At 41.1% G+C, this 22,178-nt stretch overlaps 6 protein-coding genes across 8 annotated transcripts in view; 1 reads left to right on the forward strand and 5 right to left on the reverse strand.

Annotated features, from left to right (window-relative positions):
- LOC130691715 (extracellular signal-regulated kinase 2-like) overlaps positions 1-22,178 on the reverse strand; it is a 91,520-nt gene that overhangs the window by 7,203 nt on the left and 62,139 nt on the right. The window lies entirely within an intron of this gene.
- LOC130691714 (uncharacterized) lies at positions 8-8,344 on the reverse strand. The gene is made up of 5 exons (XM_057514687.2): positions 8,131-8,344; positions 6,436-7,050; positions 1,271-2,598; positions 796-1,198; positions 8-732 (listed from the first exon to the last, which is right to left on the reverse strand). The coding sequence occupies exons 2-5, from the start codon at positions 6,671-6,673 to the stop codon at positions 494-496; spliced, it is 2,208 nt and encodes a 735-aa protein (XP_057370670.1). The 5' UTR covers positions 6,674-7,050; positions 8,131-8,344; the 3' UTR covers positions 8-493.
- LOC130691759 (geminin-like) lies at positions 10,687-11,706 on the reverse strand. The gene is made up of 4 exons (XM_057514744.1): positions 11,520-11,706; positions 11,201-11,447; positions 10,947-11,140; positions 10,687-10,886 (listed from the first exon to the last, which is right to left on the reverse strand). The coding sequence occupies exons 1-4, from the start codon at positions 11,613-11,615 to the stop codon at positions 10,815-10,817; spliced, it is 609 nt and encodes a 202-aa protein (XP_057370727.1). The 5' UTR covers positions 11,616-11,706; the 3' UTR covers positions 10,687-10,814.
- LOC130691733 (uncharacterized) lies at positions 12,019-14,028 on the reverse strand. The gene is made up of 5 exons (XM_057514714.2): positions 13,905-14,028; positions 13,518-13,728; positions 13,322-13,412; positions 12,890-13,245; positions 12,019-12,811 (listed from the first exon to the last, which is right to left on the reverse strand). The coding sequence occupies exons 2-5, from the start codon at positions 13,722-13,724 to the stop codon at positions 12,194-12,196; spliced, it is 1,272 nt and encodes a 423-aa protein (XP_057370697.1). The 5' UTR covers positions 13,725-13,728; positions 13,905-14,028; the 3' UTR covers positions 12,019-12,193.
- On the forward strand, positions 14,108-18,708 carry LOC130691704 (ATP-dependent RNA helicase DHX30-like). Its single transcript, XM_057514676.2, has 16 exons — positions 14,108-14,298; positions 14,354-14,528; positions 14,599-14,810; positions 14,880-15,102; positions 15,160-15,247; positions 15,313-15,954; positions 16,038-16,268; positions 16,329-16,628; positions 16,686-16,832; positions 16,906-16,955; positions 17,011-17,215; positions 17,289-17,745; positions 17,806-18,025; positions 18,090-18,202; positions 18,259-18,421; positions 18,496-18,708. Exons 1-16 carry the CDS (start codon positions 14,142-14,144, stop codon positions 18,659-18,661), a joined length of 3,549 nt encoding a protein of 1,182 aa, XP_057370659.1. The 5' UTR covers positions 14,108-14,141; the 3' UTR covers positions 18,662-18,708.
- On the reverse strand, positions 18,766-21,297 carry LOC130691738 (homocysteine-responsive endoplasmic reticulum-resident ubiquitin-like domain member 2 protein). 3 transcript variants are annotated; one of them, XM_057514719.2, is made up of 4 exons: positions 21,149-21,297; positions 20,673-20,828; positions 20,446-20,616; positions 18,766-20,066 (listed from the first exon to the last, which is right to left on the reverse strand). In XM_057514719.2, exons 2-4 carry the CDS (start codon positions 20,799-20,801, stop codon positions 19,206-19,208), a joined length of 1,161 nt encoding a protein of 386 aa, XP_057370702.1. In that variant the 5' UTR covers positions 20,802-20,828; positions 21,149-21,297; the 3' UTR covers positions 18,766-19,205. The 3 variants fall into 3 exon arrangements, with proteins under 3 accessions (XP_057370702.1, XP_057370701.1, XP_057370703.1); XM_057514718.2 differs by having other exon boundaries at positions 21,066-21,261; XM_057514720.2 differs by having other exon boundaries at positions 20,673-20,822; positions 21,059-21,260.

A 22,178-nucleotide genomic window follows, 5' to 3' on the forward strand; every position in this document is an offset into this window, starting at 1 on the left:
AAAGAGTTTAAAAAGAGTTTTGGATCCAATGGGTGAACGACATAGCCATAATTTGCATAGTCTTTGACTGAATGACTGACACGCACACACACACACGTTGACAATGTAGCCGTAGAGGACTTTTAGGCTCAGGTTAAGGTAGAATTGAGGGTCATGAAAACGCTGAAAAAGACAGAAGCGCTGAAATATAGGAAGGGGATGTGTGTGTGAATGTGATGCACTTTGGGGCTGGAGTTGCCATGTCAACGACTAGTTTTCCACCGACAAACGGAGAGACAAAACACCGAATGAGAAATATACAGATCGATTACGAGAGACGACGTGCGGGGGTGGAACAAAGTCCGCGTGACCTTCGATCCGTCTGCCATCGCTTTCGATTGTCAACGTAAGAAAGAAAAAATCCTAAAACAAAAACAAAAAAAGGAAATATAAAAAAGGACAAAGACAAATGACCACCACCAACCATCACCACCACCCACACAAGTTGGTACAATTACAATCGTGTGCTCTGTCCGTAATAGGCAGTTGTGGTGGCCGGCTTCGGGATGTGGGTGCTACTGCTGCGAGGTGGCAGCATCGATGGCGATGCCCCAGCTAATTTAGCCAGCTGACCAGTTGAACCGGAAGAAGGAATCGATGACGAGACGGGCACGTTCCGACACTTTATTAACCATTTAATGATTCGCGCATTACGTTCTACGATGGATGGTTCACCCATTCCCGGTTGGCTTCCTAATGGCCGCAAGAACAAACGAATAAAATGATTGTATTCTTAAAGATTGAAGGAAGAGATACCTAACAAGCGGCGCTGCAGGGTGGCGGCCATGTCCTCCGAATCGGAACTTTCGTACATGTTGTCCACGTGACGCCTTTTACAGTACGAGTCGACCGAACTGACGCTGGAAAAGTAGACGGGCGACGAACGACCCGAAGTGTTCATCATCATATCGGGACATTTTCCATGCTGGCCGATTGTATCGAAAAATTGGTCCAGGTCCAGTGGAACGTCTCCGGTGAATTCTGGTGGAACGGCTGGTAGCAAGTCGGGAGCAAATCGAGACGGACCGACATCCGATTTGGAACGCAAAATGGCTTTGCGTCTCACTTGGTCCGGTTCAACAGTAGAACTTTCCGCGGCTGATGGATCTACTCCACTGTCATCCTGCCACGGTGGAGGCAAAGTCCAGGGTTGACTAGTCTGGAATTCAATCACAAAACAAAAGGTTTAAAATTTCGTATCATAACTTTCAATTGATGGATTCATTTATACCTGGACGAGACTGGTGGTTTCGTATTTAAAACTGGGCGAACGACTTGCATAATCGGAAGTTGTTGCCCGTTCGCTCCTGCTGGCGCCGACGCTTCCTCGAGCTCCGGGCCGGCTATTGAATGGAGTTTCGCTCTCATTGGAAGACTCGTCCGATCCCGAACTATTGGATCCTGTGTCCAAGTGGACGCTACTGCTACGACTCATTCGACTACTACCTCCATCGCTACAGCTCTCCAAATCGGTGGATGCCGAACGGATTTTGCCACCTTTGACTCCGCCACCGCGTCCGCGTTTCGTATTTTTAGGTGAATTCAAATCCGGGAGCGACTTGTGCAAAATGGGGTTACGCAGCAATAAATTGCGTTGCGTTTGGATCGCTTCCGATACCGGCAGGATCGTCATGCTTGTCGGAGCTTCTTCGCTTTGGATGCGACGGAAGACGGCAGACTGAGACTTCAATCCAATCGCTTGTGATGGAGTCGATTGCTGGAATGGCTGACGCGGTGGTTTCCGGCTGGAAACAGGTGATGGATGGGCCACTCGTCCAGCCGGCAGTTGGTGATGTTGACTTTGTTCTTGACTTAGTAAACGAAGTTTAGCGTTAAGGGCCGGACTTTTGGGTGGGATTGGCGGGGGAGGTGATGGATTGTTTTTATTCATGCGATGTGGCAACTCGGGCGGTTGATTGCTTTGACAGATGCACGGCAACACTTCCGAAAAGGTGATGCGCGTCCTCATTTTCTTGTTATTGGGGCTGACACCTCCACCTCCTCCGCTGGAAGGTGATGTCATTGTGCCCGTTTTTCCAGCCGACGACTCGAAGAATCCTATCAAACGGCATGTGCTTTTCGAAGGCACGAGCTTGCGAACTTGAAGGTTCTCTTCCGTAGATCCGGGCCGGCTTAGAAAGCGTTTAACGGCCGTAACATTCAATGGAATTGGGTTGTCTTTGCGTATAGATAAACGTCTTTTCTCCACTGGCGGTGTCGCGTAGTATCCTTCGCGGGATCTGGAATAGCCGACTCCGCCATTTCCATAAGTTCCTGTTGTTTCACTGTCCGTATTCTCCTGTTGCTGGAGCTGATAGTGTGGGAGAAACGTGGCGGATGTCGCTACAGCCGCCGTCACAGTAGGGAAGACGTGATGTTCCCGAATGCGGGATGTCGGCAAGCTCAGCATAGGCGAACGATTGGGATGGTGCTGCAGCAATAGCAGCCGGTCGCCCGGACTGTAATGCGGCAGCTCCTGTTTGCGATCCAGTACCCGCTCCGTTTTGACGTAAAAGGCCTTCGATTCCTCCAATAACTCGACCGCCGTCTTCCGTTTTCCTATTTCAATACAAGATCCAGTTTGATTAGTTGATTTATTCGTTGATTTATTATTTTTTTAAAGATGTGGTTTGTGATGTTTCCGATAGATGGCAGTGATAGCATTGTATGTTATTGGTGGTTTGCCTGCTGGGTTTCACAGCGGATTGACACGGGATCGGAAACCGCGTTCAATCGAGGGCGGAAAAAGTCTCACGCAGCCATAATAATAATAAAAAAAGGCAACAACAACCAACAACAAAAAGAGGCTGAATCTTTACCTGAGGAGAAAAATAATAAAAATATTCCAGTGCCAGCTTCCCCTTTTGCGTATAGCGAACTGCCCCTCCTTTTTCCAACCCCGCCCAGAAACCTCAATGTCAGCTGACGAACGAACGAGCAGTGTCGATGCCCCGCTTCCGTTTTGACAGGTGTCTCACGCTTCCACCACTTATATATATCAAAAACCCACACTTCGGCCTTCTTCCCATTGCTTCTCTCGTTTCCTTCCGGACTTGAGCTTCTTGCGTAAGAGCACGTCAGAGGTGTTTCACCTCCGTAAGAAACCCGCCAAATTCCTTTTTTTTTTAAAAGGGGATATATAAGACAGGTCTTGTTATTTACTTTACCTCCTTTTTTTCTACAGAAAAAAAAAAAGAAAAAGAATAAAAACATATTTCTATTTCCCTCGGTTTTCTTCTACAGGCCGTCGACGTGAAACTAATCGGTGCCATTGTCTCTTTCTCGTTCTGACTTTTCTCCCCTTTTACCCATGTCCTGCTCTCTTTTTTCCTTTCCTGTTTCCCGGTGTGCTAGTGCCTCAGCGCACCTGTAATGATTACGGAAAAAAAAATTTATGTTGAGACATGCAAAGGCCAATTTTTTCACCATAACTTATGCGCGTGCAGCCATCGCCGAACCCTCCATGCCGCGATCTACTTTTTTTTTGTGTGAGTTTAAAATTTAATACGAAGCAACTGCGCACAACAAAATCGACAAGTTATTTTTTTTTACTGCTTCAATGGTAACGGGAAAAATCAAGAAACAGCAGTAGACTCGGAAGATGAAATGGGGGAGGTGAAAGAGCTTCCGTTCTGAAACCTTTCAAAAATCTAAAAATTTGACGCTAATCACATCTAAAGGAACACACGTTATTTTTAATGCTCCTAAGAAAAACGGAAAATAAGACGAAAAAAAAAAGCTTATCTCTTTCCTACCCCCAAAAATGGTCTCCCTTTCTTTCAAGTGTCTACAATTTTATTTACTTTACATAGGAAAAAGGGATAGAAAAACTGGTGGTGTTTCATTTCTTCTATCGGCTCGAGCCGGCCGATATCGCTAGCGATATCGGGTGTGATGGAAGAGGTAGGCTTTGCTTCCCTGTGTCTAAGACAAATATAAAAACAAAGAGAAAACCAGAGAAAAAAAGAAAATAGAGAGAGAGATAACGAGAAAAGGGTCAATCGATCTAGTGGCTACCCTCTCGTGCACGTCCGCCTACCCACTCGAAGAAAATTTTTGGAAAACAACCATGAGAAGAGAAAATAAGCTCAAAAAGGGAGAAGAACTAAAATTAAGAAAACCAAAAAGAAAACAAAAGAAGTGAAGCGTGAATAATGCAGCGTGAAGTGTTTTTTTCTTTTTTTCTTGTGGTTTGGGAAAGACTTGTGTACTGTACATCTGTGTGGAACTTTTCGGAGCATAGATATTTTCTACCCCGCCGCTACAGCAATCGATTTAAATGGGGAAAAGAAAAAAAGAAAAAGTAGTCGTTCGGGTAGAGCTCTCGCGGGACTATTCTACATCGATGGTGTGCTGTGTCGGGAACATTCTCACATCCATCAAGTTAGGAGAGACGGAGCAACAACAACAACAAAAAAAAAGCCCTTAAACAACTTTTGAAACAAAACAAAAAAAGTCCCCCCCCCTCCGTACGTGAACGAACGATGGAAAAAATGTACATAAAATGCTGAACGATTCCCCTTTTTCGGTAAAGATAAAAAGGTGTCCATGTCACGTATTTTCAAATACATACAGCATATTTTTTTTCTCTCTCTTCTCTCCTTTTTCAAATTTTATTTTAAGGATCTCCCGTGACGCAGCCGCGCCACGACCACCCGACGTTTTTCGGAGCTGCCCGGCGGGACTGCGCATATGGAACCCCAACAAACAAGCGTGATGAATGCATAGAGAGAGAGGCAATAGCGCACCGACTGCGATCGGATCACACTGCCTCGCTGTTCTATTTTTATTTTGTTTTTCTCGTTTGATTTTCTCTGTTTTTTGTTTTTTTTCGAGTTCCTTTTCAAAGGCCACCGTGGCTTACGCTGCGATCGTCAGCTGGCGTTGCGGTTCCGGCCCCCTTCCAGCAACAACGTCAATAAAAATTTCACGACCGGATGTTAATCATCGATTAGAATCCTCGAAAAAAAAAGGTTAAAGATACGCACGTAGGAAATGAGAGTATCCGCATGTACGAAAAAGAAAAAAAAAAAAGACGAATCGTGGTCGAAATGGCAAATAGAAATGCGAAAGAAATCCCTGGTGACGACCTGGAAATAGTTTTTTGGTATAGAGTAATCAGGTTGTCGGGTGACTTTCTCTATGCGGCATCGAATAACAAGAACACAAAGCCCAAGAAAAGCCAAGGATTTAAAAAAAAAAAAATAATCAAAATGAGAAAGAATAATAGCATCTCGCGTTCCTTTTAGCTAGTCTTGAAAAAGTCATCATCATTAGGGCCGGGACAGGTCGATCGGGAATACATTTCACCGTCAAAAGCTCTTTCTCATTTTCAGAAAAGCTCCAATGTAAATACAAAACAAATCACGACTACATTAATAGAGAACAAACAAAAAATGTTCGCCGTGTTTACATGTTCCATCCTGCCTTTATACGTACTTGATCATGTACAATCTACGCTTTTTATCGGGAAAAACCGCGCCTATTTTTTTCAATAGTACTCGGAGTCACGTCGTGTGGCAAGGATAAAATTCAATTGCGAACGAAGCAAGAAGAGAATTGAAGAAGAGGGAGAACAAAGCGGCTTAACTGCGTGAGCTGTGTGCTTGTATAGTACATCGGATGACTCTGTCTTGCCCGGTTTAGGTTATCTTACTCCTTCAGCTTGTGGACTTTTCATCGTCCTCCTCTCCGTGCCCGTCTTCATCGATCAGCGTTTCCTCTCTCTCTCCATGTCGCCCGGTTCATGCGCACGTCCCGAAAGACTTAGTACTCCCGCCAAATCGTGAGTATTTCACGACGAGACAGAGTGAGAACGCCAGAACGGGTTGAAGGAATCAATCAATAACAACCGTGAGAGGCTCCTTCTTGCAGCTCCACCTTTTTTTGTCCCACTCCGCTTGCCTATCTTATCCCAGCGTATGTTTGACAAGGAGTTTTCGCCAATACAAGAAAAACATCCACAACAAGCAACAACTCTTGGCAGAGGCGGGCAGATCGAAATAGCACTGTTTCCCATGCTAACATCTGTAGGGTTTCCATACGATGATGTTTAAAGGTCGCAGGTTAAAACTCGCTAAACGTTTAGATTGGAGAACTGTTCGTTTTTCGTGTACATCTTGAGGGGGAAAACGTTTCAAAGGGCCACCGCACGACACCAACGCAAAATCTTTTGGGGTACCCTGTTTTCCCATTTCTTCTTCCTACACCCATGAACTTGTAATTGACTCCTGTGACGGGCACTTTTTTGATCAGGCACACGATTATAATTCTTAAGAGCCGTCACGGCGAACGAAAAAAGTTGAGTCATGCAGAGATGAGACACGGTGAAAGCGAAATCTGATTTTTTTCGCACACGATATTAAAGAAAATAAAATGAAACATTTGAATATTTACCCGAGAGTTTGGGAGAGTTGTTCGGATGCAGCTGGATCACGTGAGGAGCAGAGTAGATATTATTGAGCGTCCGCAGTGGTCGTGCAAGACTACTCGCTGGCAGGACGTTGGACGCATGCGTCGTCGACATCATCACGGGGGCGTGTAGTCTTTTATTTGTTGTTTTGTTGCAATAAATGACTTGATTTTTTCTCTCCTTATTCAACTCATCGTCCTCGTCTTCTTTTGGTAGGGTCATTCTTTCCTTTTATGGGGGTACCGTATCTTTTCTCTTTTTTGGCACCTTTCTCGTCCACTTTCTTTCTACTAGGGCAACTGCCTTTTACCCGAAATCTTGACTAATAGATCTTGTGTTGTTTAGGAAGGGACGGTTGAGTCTATTGAGAAGCGGTGCGCACGTTTGATAAAGTTCTCGCAACTGGTCCGACCGATCGTTGCACCACAGTTGATCCCACCAACGCCATACCGTTGACTCTTGAGGATTGCCAGCAACTCGTTTATTTAGTCAAGTTTTCTTTTCTTCTATATTTCTTGTGATCCCTAAGCTTCTAGGATCTGGAGCGACCTCGATGGCTTAATCACATCATCCATCCATTTCCGAAAGGGCAATCCCATCTGTGTGTGAAGCGAGACAAGAAGATTTTTACATGTTCCAGAAGAAATAGGAAACGCCAAAATAAATCTCAATACAATTTAGCTATTGTCGTACTAGAATTAAGGCAACACGAAACTCTTTTCGGGCAAAAAAAAAGACAACGGTATAATCTAACCCAACAAACACGCTCTTTGTTGTTTTGTTATTTTACGTGTCAAGGCAAGGCGTCATCTAGGAATAAAGTGAAAGACAAACACATGATGCTCGTGAAAAAGAGACAACTTTCAAGTTGTATACTTTAATGATGGGATCGCGAACTCACGTCACTCAAAACACATCGTCGCACGTCGCAAAAACAAGGGCAAAAAGGCAGTCCATTGGAACTTTTGGCACGCAAACTTCATTAAAATCATTAGAAAGCCATGGCCGTGAAGTCACACGTTTCTTTTCACCACAATTAAGTGGAGAGAAAAAAGGGACCAAGTCCAGAAGAAACAAAAACGAAACAGGATGAAACAAGCGTTACTACTTAAACGCAGCAACCGTGATGACAATACTCGTAACTTGCATTCGATAATGGCGACATGCACGGCTGATTGTTGCAGGCGTACTGTTTTGCTTCGCAGACAAGCGGAGAAATCGCCTCGTATAAATATCACCAAGGACTGGCTACTACAATCTGGTCAAATCTAGACTAATAACAAAAAAGGGTGGCTCGTCCATAAAATGCTGTTGCTCGGGAGTAGTCACGTAAGGCACGGTATTGCTTACAACTTAAGACAAGGGTGGGATTTTTTCGTTCACTGGAGTCGAATCATAATGCAATTGAAGTAGCAGTCCATAAACCCTGAAACCTACCAACGAAAAGAGTCGTCACGACAACAAACCAAACAATATTTCTCCGTTGAAAGGAACAAAAAAGACCCTTTCGACCTTTCAATATACAAAACATCTTATACACTTTGGATGGATAAAGGATCACGCGTCATTAAACCGAGCAGACGACTTGGGAAGGTTTCCAAATTCATAGTCTTAAAGAAATAACAAACACAAGCCAACGTAAAATAAAAAGAAGATACAAAGAATAAACATCAGCTTACCTGCTTTCGACGATGGAACGCGTCACGAATATAATCAGATGAGGGTTGAAAATATCAAAAAGAGGGGATCAAAACAACTAAACGAATTGGTGATACAAAATTTATTTTCCCCTTTCAGCTGCACTGGCTACCGGTAAACAGGGAAAGCTTTACGATAGAGAGAGAGAGAGAGAGAGAGAGAGAGAGACCTAACTAGTACGACTTACGTAGCCGGTTAACAACAGTAGACTGCACAGAAAGGTTCGACCACGAGGTCTCTAGTAGTACCTGTGTTGGGCGCCGAGTACGAACAGAAGAAGTAAAAGAGAGAGAGAAAGAGAAGACTTGAGGATATAATAATATTGAAAAACCTAGCCAGTCAGAAAGAGCGACAGGACGAAAATGAAAAAAAAAAGAACATAAATAAATCAGAAAAACAAAACAAAAAGAAACGCCGTCCTGGTGGTGGGAAATGGCAACTTTTTTTATTTTTTTCTTTTGCTCGGCCTACTAAGCTCTAGACTGAGACGAGACGATCTTTTGTTTTGTTTTTGTTTGTTTTTTACCAAGCTTTCCGCAAAAGCTCTTTTCCTAATAAGAGTCTTCCTTTCATATCCAATTGTCTTCAAATGGTTTGGTATATTTTTAGCCAAAACCCGCAAAGAAAAAAGTTGCCGATGATGCATCGCTAAAAAGACTACACAGGCCCGGAGGCCACGATTCGATTCCTCACAGTCCTGATTCCTGACCTCAAAATGGCACACTCGTGCGAGCATTCATCGTGCGACGTATTAATATGTAATGGCCTCCCCTCCGCCTACCAACGGGTTTCGTCTTATATTTTATTTTACGGTTGGAATGTTCACGCAATCCGATCAACAGCGTGAATGAAGCAAGGGGGAAAGGTTAATCACTCATTTAAGAGGTACTAAAGGATATGAAGGAAATTCAAAGAAATTTTTAAAAAGAAAATGAAAATTAATTTGCTTATGGCTGACTAATCGAATAATATGGAATCGTGCACCGTGTACGGGAAATCGAGGCACTGCACAGAGGACAGGGAAACATGATTTCAGTAAGACAGTAACGGTTAACTGGTTTTCGAGACCGATCGCTGTGCCAGTAGGGGGGAAGAGAGGACAAACAATGACTCTCTTCGCTGCTGGATGCAAAAAGCGCAGAGAAACATAACACTGAAGTTTTTCTCTATTTTATTATTATTTTTCTTTTTTATCTTTGCCCTGTTTGTTGAAGACGACGAGGAAACGAGAAGAGAGCGACGAGAACGATTCGCTGCCTCAGGGTTTTTCTCTGGGTTTCTAATACTAATTATCCATCTCTCTCAGTCTAGCTTCTCCCCTCTCTCTCTTTCTCTCTTCTCTGCTTCGTTGTGTTATCACTTCACAACAATCTCTTTCCAGGTTGCTCATTTACAAACAATTCAATCAAGTGAATAATTCCTCAAAAAGAAAAAGAAGTTGAGATGAGAAGAGGCCTCTGTTCACACAGCAGCCGCCATCTTAACAGTCACCCTTAAAAAAGTAGGTCTAGAGTCTCATTATCAGAGCGATATATAGAGGCTTCAAATCTTTTGTCACTTCATCTCTTGACTTAGACTTGTTGCATTTACTTTAGACATTAGGCGAGAACAATGGCCAAGCGAATATATTCGCGCTTCACGAGTCGTTTGTCGAGTCAAACCGTGCGATAGTTTTTCGCCATTTTGTTGTCTTCAACAGGTGGGCAGGTAACCGTGACATTTTTTTGTTGTCGTTTTCATTTACTAGTAAAACAGACTATTGCCCGCGTACCTTACACACTCGCATTTCTTGGAGCCACCGTGGTTTTTACGCAACATCAGGCAGCATCGGTAGCGGTATATTGCGTGACGGATATTAGTATAAAGACCTTTTCAACGAAGACTAAAATTACTCTGCATTATAATGCATTGCTCTCTACTTGAAAAGGAAACGTTAGGCTTCAATGGCGTGTGTCTCCGAACGACCCAGACCACAATTAATGCGAAAAGAGAAACCCAGGTTTCGCGCTCGTGCTACGTGTATAGGAGCAACGGCTAAACAGGTGTAGTTTCGAGAAAACCAAAAAGAATTTTTTTAAATGCTCGCTCGACAATAACGGCATATTATCAAAGGACTTAATAATCCTGTTTCAACTCAGAAATCACGTTATAATCTAAAATGGTAGATTGACCCGGGTTGACCGTATGTCGTGGACGCACGAGTAATATCAACGTGAAATTGTCATCAGCTACTTCCAAATAGGACAAAGCTGCTAGGAAGCAAAACTTGTTTTTGGTTCTCTTTCTCTTCATTATGAAGTTCATGCGTCAGCTTCATTTATGGTCATCGGACCGTTCGATTTTCAACTAAACATGAAAACCGGCTTTATTATTGACCACACGCTTCGCGTAAAAAAACGGATGTCCGGTTGACCGACCTGTTCAACACTTCCCATCATAGTCGTATTGGAGGAAACACCGAATCCGCTTCGGACAAGCCCACTATATATTGAAAAAAAAAGAACCACTCCTAAATGAATGCTCTCTTAATAATTAGAAAAAATTCGAAATTTTGTATTGAAACGTTTTTTTTTACAAGTCCGATTAGAATTGACATGAAAATAAAAAAAAAAATGCAAATGTGAGGTACCGTGGCAATTTTGAAATGACTTCAGGTCGATAAGCGTCAACTATCACTTGTGCTGGCATTTGTGGCATCTTCATTTGGTTCCTCTTCCTCTGGACTGCCCAAAAGACCCTATAAAGTTAGAAAGGGAATAGCAAAGCATACAGAATGATTTTTTTTGCAACTGATTACCTTTAAAACACCAGCTAAATATTCAGCTTCATCAGCTAATGGTTTGAGCACACTGTTTTCAGTTTTAAGGGTATTCACCTCACTTTTGAGGCTATCAAGTTCAAGATGTAGTTGTTCATTTTCCTCTAATGCTTCAGCAAGAGCAACTCTTCTTCGTTCAGCCATAGTGCTGTAATATTCAACATCAATGTCAGCTGGAAAAAAGACAACTGATTGTATTGTTGATTTAGAATCAATTTCATAAAATGAAATACCACTGTTTGTAGATTTAGACCCTTCCAGTACTACTGGATCAGTTTGGACTCCACGATCTTCCACCATGATCTTCTTTAGTGCAGTATTGCTTGTCTTGTCTTCAAAGACCTGGATCTTGCCCTGAGTTTTCTGTTTTGATTTGGAATCCTTACCATGATGAACAATTTGACCATGAGAGCCTACAAGGCCCTTGGTTCTGGCCGATGGCTGCAAGGTTTGCAAAGTAACTCGTTGCGCTGCAACAATCTATGGAAGAAAGCAAGTTACTATAACATTTTTCCACCAGAATCCATCTTGCAAGAAAAACTAGAAAGATACCTCATCCATGTTGGAACTTTGGTCAATTGTTAAGGGTGGGATTCCCTTTGGAAAACTATTCTCTTTAAATGCCAACGAGCTTTGATGCTTGGACATGGAGACTGGAGTTCAATCTGATCGATCGTTAGAAATAAGTAACTAACTAGACTCTTACTAATGTGACAGCCTAGGAGCTACAAGGAATAATGGCGCGCGCAAAATCTGTTAGTTGCCATATTTCCAAAATAATCGATGAACGCGCTAAAGGTTGAACAAATGAAGAACGATGAGCAAGATGCACGAAAATGTCGTAAAGTAATAATTTAAATTATTTTAAATGTTTATTTGACTAATATGTGTTCATAACTTATGAATTAATCATTCCAAAGTACGAAATGCTCGACCACTACAGTTCGCTACTATATTTGTACTTAAAACAATACCGCAAAGAAATTATGGACCTTCATCTTTCTACTTTTGGTAAGTTTCGGAAATATTTTGAAAACCTCTACTGAATCAATGAACACTGGCATTTTTGTATTCTTAAGCCGATGCAGACATCTTCGATCGCATTTTATTGTTACACAAACAAAAGGAAACTTATAATCGTACGGAATATAACAGCATTATTTGGCATTATAAAAACAATTTCATTGAGCAGTTTCATTACAAAAATTTTTCTAGCATAAATTAAATTATTTACTATTAAAGAGCGAAAATGATGAACGATCAGGGGGTTTAACGTGGCTAAAGCCCATCGGCTTGTTTAGAGAGCCACCAGATAAAGAAGGAGGTTTATTAAAAAAATTATTTAATTTCTGACAGACATCTTCTACTCCTTGCTGCAGTTCCTCCTTTAACGCTCGAGCAGAATTATGTAGCTGAGCTTGTTGAGGAAAAGCAGGTGAAATATGATGACTTTCCAAACGCGTGCTCACCACAGGTATTGGCAAAGCGGCTACTGCTGAAGTGGATTTTTGGACACTAGCATGAGAGGTGTTAACGGACAAAGGTTTCGTTATCATGGATTCGCGAATATCATAGGCTGATAGGGAAGCAACTTTGACTTCAGTTTTTGTAATAGATGGGACTGACGAGACATCATAACTGTTATTAACGCTTTCTTCTGCACTTCCGCCTAACTGCATCGTTAAGTCTGACGATTCGTTAGCTGCATCTTCCGTCTGCGTTTCTGTGTTTTCCGTTTGAACTATATGAACCTGACCTGCAGGTCGAAAGCGATGGCGGTAGATTGTTAATAAATCTGCGGGACGCTCCACATTTAATCCAACATCGTCCCAATACTCAAAATCCTTGTTGTAAGTAAATCAAAAACGAAACTTTAGACTGCCATCTGACATCGCATTTTTTTTGTTTCCAAAAATCATTACCTGATCAGTATTTTCATCTGCAAACGTAATAGATGTTAGCCGATAACCATGAGTGAGTAAATATTCGTGAACTAGAAAGTTAATGGCTCGTTGCTCATAAGCTTTCATGGGTTCTGGCGTATTCTGATGAGTGACAGGATTATTTTGGCTGCTTATACTCTCTGTTTCGCTTCGAGTGCTAGCATTTTCAAGCTCAACTTGTTGTGTTAGATTTTCCCTTAGAGCCGTGATGGTTTCCTTAGCTTTCCGTAGCTCGAATTCTAGAACGGCGACACGATCTCCACCTGCTCGATCACCATCCTCTGATATCGGTTGAAAGTCCAAGGAATCAAGGGTTGTTTGGCTCATGGATCTCACTTAAAATCAGCATATATCATGATTTAGTTTAAAAATACAAAATAAAGTAAAGAAAAATAAAAACTGGGTCTTTACCAAGCATTCCAGAGGCTTTTGCAGATTTTTCAAAATTTCCTGGATTCGAGAAGAACTGCTTAAGGCATACTATTTCATGACCTGCCTCACCCTGTTAATAAGAAAACAGTTGGTTAATAATTCACTGGAGGAACAAAATAGTTTGTATACACCGATAAAAAACGAATATGGGTATGTAACTTTACTCAATACCTACCAGTTCAGCATAAAGTTCAAGGGCTGTTAGTAATAGCCTATCTTCAATTAATTTTGCTCCAAGTTCCTCATAACATTGAATTTTGCTGAAATCAAGCTTTGATTTTAGATGCTCCTTCGTTAATAGGAGTGAAGATAATTCATCATTTTGGCTGAATTGTTGCCTGCTGCTCAGTGGCAAGCTTAAATCCAGACTTTTGGTTGACATTTCTCTAAAAAATTCAACAAAATTTAGCTAATAATGAAGCTTTAAAATAAAGTACCTAACTTTGTAAGGTGTCATATGACATTTGAAATTCACTTTCTCATGTTACAGCAGAGTACACCATGATAGTGATAAACTCAACAACTAGCTGACGTGCTCTAAGTACGCGAATAAAAAACTTACCTGTCAGCAACTTAAGTTTGACGTGTCGCTACAGATACGAATATAAAATAATAAATATTCGTAATTTTTTTTACAGCAAAACAGTTTCAAAGCCTTATGAAGCACAACAGCTGATGAGACAGAGCTTCATCTCTTTTGTTCCTACTAAAGCAGACGATTTTGCGCGGCACGCTGTTTACACGCAGCCAACAAAATGATGTAATTTTTCGAAGCCCAGATCCAAATATTATTTTCGCAATGTTTCGTCTTTATTTCACGGATGTGTTAAGAACATTGAATAATAAAAGTGTGGCTTTTCAGCGGCTTACTCAGTCTAGTCTTAAGTGTTATCAAATAACTTTTTGCCATACAGCACCTGCTGAAACACTCGTTCATCACGGAACCCAAGGAACCGGTAATACCGATTCTTTCCCAATTTGTAACAACAGGTAATAGCAGTTTACATTTAGGGAGAAATTTGCATCCTGTTCAAGCTCGAGCAATCATCAATCAAACATTTGTTTCAGTTTCCCATAAACTGAAACTTCCTTCACTTAAGCCAGTTTACACCACAATTCCAATTCATGGCAAAGGGAACTCCATGTGGAAGACTGTTTTAACTCTTAGATGGCCAGAAAAGTTAAGGTATTCTATGAGCTTCTATATGTGACAACAGCATTTCTAGCTTAAAGATTTGTACAACATTCATTTAAAGTTTTGAAGCAATAGGCAGGAATAAAAAAGAGGCAGAAGAACTTGTTGCCCAACAAGCTTTGACTGTTCTGCATGATTCTAAGATTATTTCACCTAATGGAAAGTTGTTGTGTGAACTAAGCACACATAGAACTCTTCAGTCAAGAGATAAGGAAACTATTATCAATGATGATCCAGCATTTGATGCTAGTGGCTTGTCTATTAAACAAGAGGGTATTTAGAAAGTTTCATTTGTGATCCCCTCTGTTTTGAAATTACATAATAGTTGACATTTTTTCATAGAAATAGCAGCGATTGAGGCCAAATTTCCCAATTTCAAATCAACCTTGCTTAATTGCTTTATGAAGGTTTCAAATCACATGAAGAACGCCAATTTCATCGCTCGACCAGCTTTCAAACGTATAAAAAAAGGAGCAACCTTCTGCTGGCAAGCAAGCTATAGCTTGAAATGGCCTGAGCCGAAAGAATTTTCAGGAATGGGGACAAATCGGGTTGAAGCTGAAAAGTGAGAAATCTCGTTAATGAAATTCGAACAGCTAAATTAACCAAAGATGTTTTTTAGATTGGCGATACTCTCTGCACTTCATTGGTTGACTGAAAATAATTTCTTACACAAAAATGGCTATCCAATTTTATACTCCAATGAAGAGGTAATTTTAACTTAAAAGTGCCCAGTCATTCGTATCAATTTGACTTCTGTTTCTTATTCTTCTAGCTCAGTAAAATGAAAAGTGCTGTAACAAGTCCGGCGATTGTCAAATTACCTCCAGCATTGGTGAATGAGCTTGACGAAATGATGAATGATTTCAAAAAAATGAAGCCATTAATGGCTGAGGATCGAATGTTCTTTGAACGCGAAACTGCAGCCGCCAATAGTCTGATTTCAGAAGATGAAAAGATGATAGAGGAGTTTGACGAAGAACGCGACGTTGAAGAATCCTTTGACAATATACCATCGTCAAGTAATGAATATGGGTACGATAAAAATGATGAATCATCGGTTGATCCAATTACCGGACGTAAAGTCCTACCGCTAAGCTCCAAGGAGATCGAAAAAAGATGCAATGAGTTATTTCTCAGTGCCCAAACGAGGATAATAGAGAAAGGTGGTCCAATCATTCCTTTTCTACCAATCGTGGAAAAGCGCGAAGCCATTCTAAACTTAATCGAACAAAATAGGGTTGTTGTGCTTAGTGGTGATACCGGATGTGGCAAGAGTACACAAATGCCCCAGTATTTGCTGGATTCGTATGCGCTGAAACATCGGGGCACTGAATGTAATATAATCGTTACACAACCCCGTCGGTTGGCTGCTCTTTCGTTAGCCCAAACTGTTGCCAATCATCGAGGAGAAAAAGTGAGTTAAAAACATGTAAAAATGTATCTTATATTTATCTTATGTTGATGTTTAGTTGATTTTCTTTGTTCGTTGATTTCTAGATAGGTGAGAGTGTTGGCTACCAGGTGCGACTGAATTCCGTACTTCCAAGGCATCCACTAGGCCGTATACTATTCTGTTCAACCGGAATTCTTTTACGAAGACTTCAAGCGTGTCCAGATATGTCGGGCGTATCCCACCTAATAATCGATGAAGTGCACGAACGCGACTGTTTGACCGATTTTACGCTAGTTATTCTTAAAGATCTTTTGCAATCGAACCCCTTATTAAAGGTGAGCATTTTTAGTGCTATATTTGTACTTATTAAAGATAACTGAATAACTATATCTTAGGTCATCCTGATGAGTGCATCTCTAAATGCGGATCTGCTGTCACGTTATTTTGATTCGGCTCCGCTCATCCACGTTAATGGCAGAACGTTTCCTGTTCAGAGAACGTTTTTACCTGAAATCCAAAATCTGACCAGAGTTTTCGGAGAAAGAAGAAATACCACAAATATGAAACCAATGGTTGATCAAGATTTAGTAGTGAAATTGGTTCGTTACATCGACATAAACAAACCATCACAAGGTTCCATTTTAGTTTTTCTACCTGGCTGGGCAGAAATTAAAAGCCTTCACTCAAGATTAAAGGTCTGTATTCAAAGCTTTCTTTTACCTATACAATTGGCTAATTTCGCTTCACAACAGGAATTTTATCCTAGTGAGGAAACTCATTGGATATTACCGGTGCATTCCCGACTTTCACAGGCTGAGCAAGAGCGAATATTTGATCGCCCACCTGAGGGTGTCCGAAAAATCGTTCTAGCAACCAATATAGCTGAAACTAGTTTGACGGTAAAAAGTTTATTGTAGTACCCGTGTAGCTTGCCATTGATTTTATTCCAACACATTTTGTCAAATCTTCAAGATTAATGACTGCGTCTACGTGATCGATCCAGGCGTCCATAAAGAACTAAGGTTTCAAGGAAAATGTAATTTTATTACATTAGTAACAAAATAGAATTTGGTATAGATACAATTCACAACGGGGTTCTGCTGTAATGGAGAATCAATGGATAGCAAAAGCTAATGCGCAACAACGAGCTGGACGTGCCGGGCGTGTTCAGCCAGGAGAAGCATTCCATCTCTACTCCGAAGAGAAATATGAAGAAATGGAGCGGTTTCCGCAAGCGGAAATTCTTCGAATTCCCCTCGAGAAGGTTGTCATGGATATTAAGGTAAAAAACTCATACATTTATTTGGCAATTTGCACTCGAAAATTAATAACAAGCTATCATTTTCCCAATTAAGGCGTATAATGAAAACTTGAAGTCCATTGATTTCTTAAGCCGGACGCTAGAGCCTCCGTCACACCGTGCAATCCGAATCGCAATCCGAGAACTAGAGTCGATAGGTGCGTTGGATGAACATGAAAGACTTACACCATTGGGACGTCGTATTGCTCAGTTTTCAACACACCCACGTTTGGCCAAATCACTCGTGTTTGGTACCCTTTTTCGCTGTTTGGACCCCGTAGCATCTATAGTGGCAGGACTCAGCTCAGCACGTGAAGGCTGGTCAGTGGAATCGACGATTGACAACCAGAGACAAATTATTAGACAAGCAAAACATCGATTCCATCCCACGAGCGATCACTTGGCTTTGGCCAATTTGATGAGGCAATTTCGAAACCAACGTGGTCGGTATGAAGTCGATGAATTCTGCGAAAATTTCCAAGCTAATGTGAAATCACTTTACTTCCTCAAAGGTATTGCTCGGCTAGCCAAGATAGGCAAGGTCACGTTGATATTTCTTGTCTATAATTTAGGTGTGAGGAGCTTATTAGTTGACCATTTGAAAGATGCGAATTTACTGGGTGATAGATCACATGCCGATTCCATTCGTCATCCGGTGAATCAACATGCAGACAATGAAGAAATGATAAAAGCGGCTCTCGTCATGGGGTTTGGTGATCGCATTCTCCGAGTGCGTAGGGGGAAGATTGTCAAGGGGATTATCAAATCTAACGAATTAGTCATTTTAAGCGAGTACGTGCATTATCTACTAACTAGTCTTTGAATTCCATCAAGTTTAATGGATTTACATTTACAGGAAACACGGTTCCGTTCACGTAGTGCCTGATTCAGTCAATGCGGATAGTAAAATCAAATCCGATTTCATGATCTACTTCAACGGGATATTTTCAACGGAACGTAAAGCTTTCAGTAATATATATTTATTTAGTTTTCTATTAATAGCTAATCCAATATGATGGTTTTAGTTGTAAGAGATACAACCCAGATTTCAAATATGACTGCCGTGTTAACGGCTGGAAGATCGTTCACTACAGGGACTCAGTTAGACGACGTCAGCGACAGTTATGATGCGTCTGCAAGTATTACTATCGACGAGAGTAAAAATTTACAATTCGCTTGTTCCCCAAGGTAGTTTATTTATCGTTTGATTACGCCATGAGCAGCCTGATAAAATCTTCATACTCAACACTATTTACTGACAGAGAATCGCGGTTACTAATGGATCTTCGAGATTCGTTGTCTGATACCTGTGATTTTCTGCTGCGAACTGCAGGGCTACGTCAAACGAATGAGCTTACGTCAGTCGTAGGCAAATTCCACGGTCGACAAGTTGACATGCTAGCTCGTTTGTTATCAGCAAACAACTAGGTAAGAGTGATAAGATAGTGATAAATTAACAATAAAAGAATTTTACTATAAAATTGCAAACTATGTAAGTGAAGTCAAAACCAAGCTTTAATCAGCTATGTATTAGATTTTAAAGGTTTATTCACGTACATGGTCCTAAACAAAATATGTACATCAGTAACTCAAAGAAGGGATGAAAGCGTTGAAAATTGCTAATGTGTGGCCATTTGGCCGGAAAGACAAAACATATCAAATTAGGGAAACGGGATTTGACGTTTACAATAAAAAAAAAAAGAAAAAAAAAGTGTGGTCAGGAACCCACTAGTAGTGTCCACGGGCGCAAAGAAGACTGCGTAAAGGGTCTTGAAATGTGCAAGAATATTTAAGCGCGACTCCTTAGGTTCACATCTCGTACAAGCGAATCCTAATCCTCCGTTTCTAATGCCAACAACATAACTTCAGACTTAATAGTTACTTATAAATTCTTGATAACAAAATTGCGGTGTAGTACTTTACATGTCTAATAATCCCTTTTTTGGGTGGGCTAGCAACTATTGATTTTGCTTTAATTAAGAGCTTCTGGAGCAGGAACTTCGGGTATAAGTGACGTGAAAAATCCGATCAACAAGTTTACTGCCACGTTGAAACCGCTCACAGTAGCAGGTTGTGGTTGAACTCTTTCAGTCGTCGCGGTGGCTGGACGAGCTTCTCCTTGACCATCCACAGGATTATTGGGTGCTGCATCGGCAACGTCAATTCCAGCCACATGTTCAGGGTTGTGAATGACTTCTCTGTTAGGTGCGGCTGCATTATCGGTAAGTTCCCGGTTGCGACTAATAGCATTTCGTCTTTGATGAAGAGCTTTCTGGTAGAAGTAAATGCCAGCGACGATTAGGGTAACCAACATAAAGCGTGGCAACGATGAATAGTAGTACATAACTCCAAGAAGGATGGCCAATCGTGACGTTATATAAACCCAATCAAGCCAATCACGGGCCTGTCGAGCGCCATCTTCGTCGTCCTCTTGTGCGACTCCACCAACTTGGGGTAGTGGCGGGCGTCTCTGTGGCTCTTGTTGAGGTCGATTGATTTCGACAGGGGCAGCAGGAGGTGGAGGTGGATGAGGAGAAACAACAGGCGGAGAAATGGGTTGAGGGTTAGGAGTCAAATATTGATGACTGTTGCTGACATGATGCAAATACTGTGCCCAATATTGCTGGGCGTACGTTTGCTGCCACCACAAAAATTGCTGTGTGACTGGATCAGCACCAGGTGCTTGGTTGCCCCACACAGGGAACTGTCCGTTGGTTAAATCCCACTCCGGTTGAGGTTGTTGCAACCCGGGGGGGGTCATCATGGGGGGTGGAGTAGTATCAGCCGTGTGACGAAGTCGTAATCCATCATCCGCAATATTAGAATTGTTAACCTTAAAATTTAAAATAAATAAAGGTAAGAGCCAACATTTACATTAAATGAGACAATGGAAGAGAGGAAATATGTTATGCAGAATATGGAAATACTTTGTTTCTTATACACCAATCAAGGTTGACTCTATTTGTATGTGTTTCAAAGTGCCCAGGTAAAAACAATAATTTTTTAACTTCTATGTTTTCCATTTCACTTGTAAATGATCCTTCCCCAGACCTTCATATGAAAGAATGTAACAGTAAACAATAAGAATTCTACATTGACATAAATCCCGTGACTAGTGGAGAGGGAGAGAGAGACAGAGAGAGAGAGAGAGTAAATGCAAGAATTTTAAGGCAATCCTAACAGTAAGGTAGAAACAAGTAATATGTACTTACATTTGGTGTGTCAACTTGTTGACGGTTTTCGGCTGATGGAGTTCTTTTTAGGGTGTATACCAAGTGTAGTGTATGTCTCTGTTCATGGTCAAGGTCTCTTAGAAAATCCTGAAAGATTTCATTATCCTTCAGAAGTTTACCCTGATAAATCAGTCGTTGTTCTTCAGGATTCTAGAAAAGACAGTGTTATGAGTAGATGAAAAGCCTAATATTTTAGGGTGTCTTACTGGTTTTGATGGATATTGATTCTGAAGGTAAATCTTGAGTTGATTGACACTACTCGTTGATTCACAGCTATACACTACATCTGATAGCTTCAGGCTGGGAGTTTTTATTACCAGGGTAACTGGTGGCATAATGCTGAATTTTGAACACTGCTGAATCTGAAATGTAATATTGCAACCAAATTAAAATACTAAATTAGAAACTGTCTTTTTAGACACAATGGGGCCAAATCTTCTTCTTAGTAACTGCACTACAAAATGGAACTGGTTTTGTGCTGAAACCAGATCCTATATGTGAATCTAGGAATTAGAAAACCAGATAACTTATAAAAATAAGGCCACTTGAACTCCCAACCAATACGCCTACAATTTGCAAACGAAATGCGCACAACGTACCGACTATGAAGCTCGAGGAGTTTAGATTACAGCCAAGCCTCAAACACTAACGTTTGAGATAAATTCAGTATTTACGAGCTTACTGAGCGAACAAAACAAAACACTTCTTGTCGCCGCGCACAGCTAAAACGTAATGACGCAACTGCTTAGAAGCAGACCACAGTGCTGCTTCGACAGCTTTTTGCGGCCGCTGGGTGAGCGAACAAACAAAAAACAAATCCCCAGGCAAGTCTGGGAGATAGAGTTGTGAGAGCGGATAGTACAAAAAACGAAGCTCGAGCAAAACACAAAAACGAAAGTCATCTGCCCGTGAGGCCCTGACACAATATATGCAACTGCTAAGTAAACCTTGAGGTTCCTGCTTTTGGGTGTGCATGCTACGAAAGAAAATGGCTATCTCCGCCTCGAAAAAGTTTTGGTTTTAGGGGACGCAAATACGTAAACAATCGAGGAACAACAAATTCGCCTGGCTTATTTCGAGCCTGGGGTTCCCCACAAGGATGTAAGATTTGACTAAGTTAAAATCTACACTTTTCTAAATTATAATTTCTTGAAAAAAACTTATGAATGTCGGGTAGTTCACATTTCAATATTTTATTGTTTTGAACGGTGATCCGTAATGTAGGTGGCATAAGTTTTGACAAGAATTTAGTTAAATTGTCATCTTGGTATTTTACGATGAGAACACATCTCCTGAGGAGAAAAGAGAAAACAGCCCTGTCATCATGATTCTGCAAGACCTTTGGCAAATATTTAAAAGTCTTTCTCTGTTGGCCATTTTTTTTTTCAGCGAAAACGTAACTGTGATCGCCTTGCAATATGTGGCATGCAGCTGTTAGTAAATATCAGATTATCAGCACGTCAGAATATTATTGCAATCCAGTTTATTCGTCACAACCGGATTGGTCGATTGTAATGATGCTCGGGCATAACGGGATTGGTCGACGTAATCAAACAAGTGTAATCATTACAGCTCCTGTTCGTAGCGCCAGTCTGTGTGTTGAGCCATCATCAATATTTTTCGAATTTATACTTTAAAATTATTGACGAAAGTGTTAGTATAAAAAATTCTTATTATACAGTGCTTACTCTTGTTAGTCAACATATATAAGG

This window comes from Daphnia carinata, chromosome 1 (assembly GCF_022539665.2).
Source record: "Daphnia carinata strain CSIRO-1 chromosome 1, CSIRO_AGI_Dcar_HiC_V3, whole genome shotgun sequence".
Taxonomy (NCBI): domain Eukaryota; kingdom Metazoa; phylum Arthropoda; class Branchiopoda; order Diplostraca; family Daphniidae; genus Daphnia; species Daphnia carinata.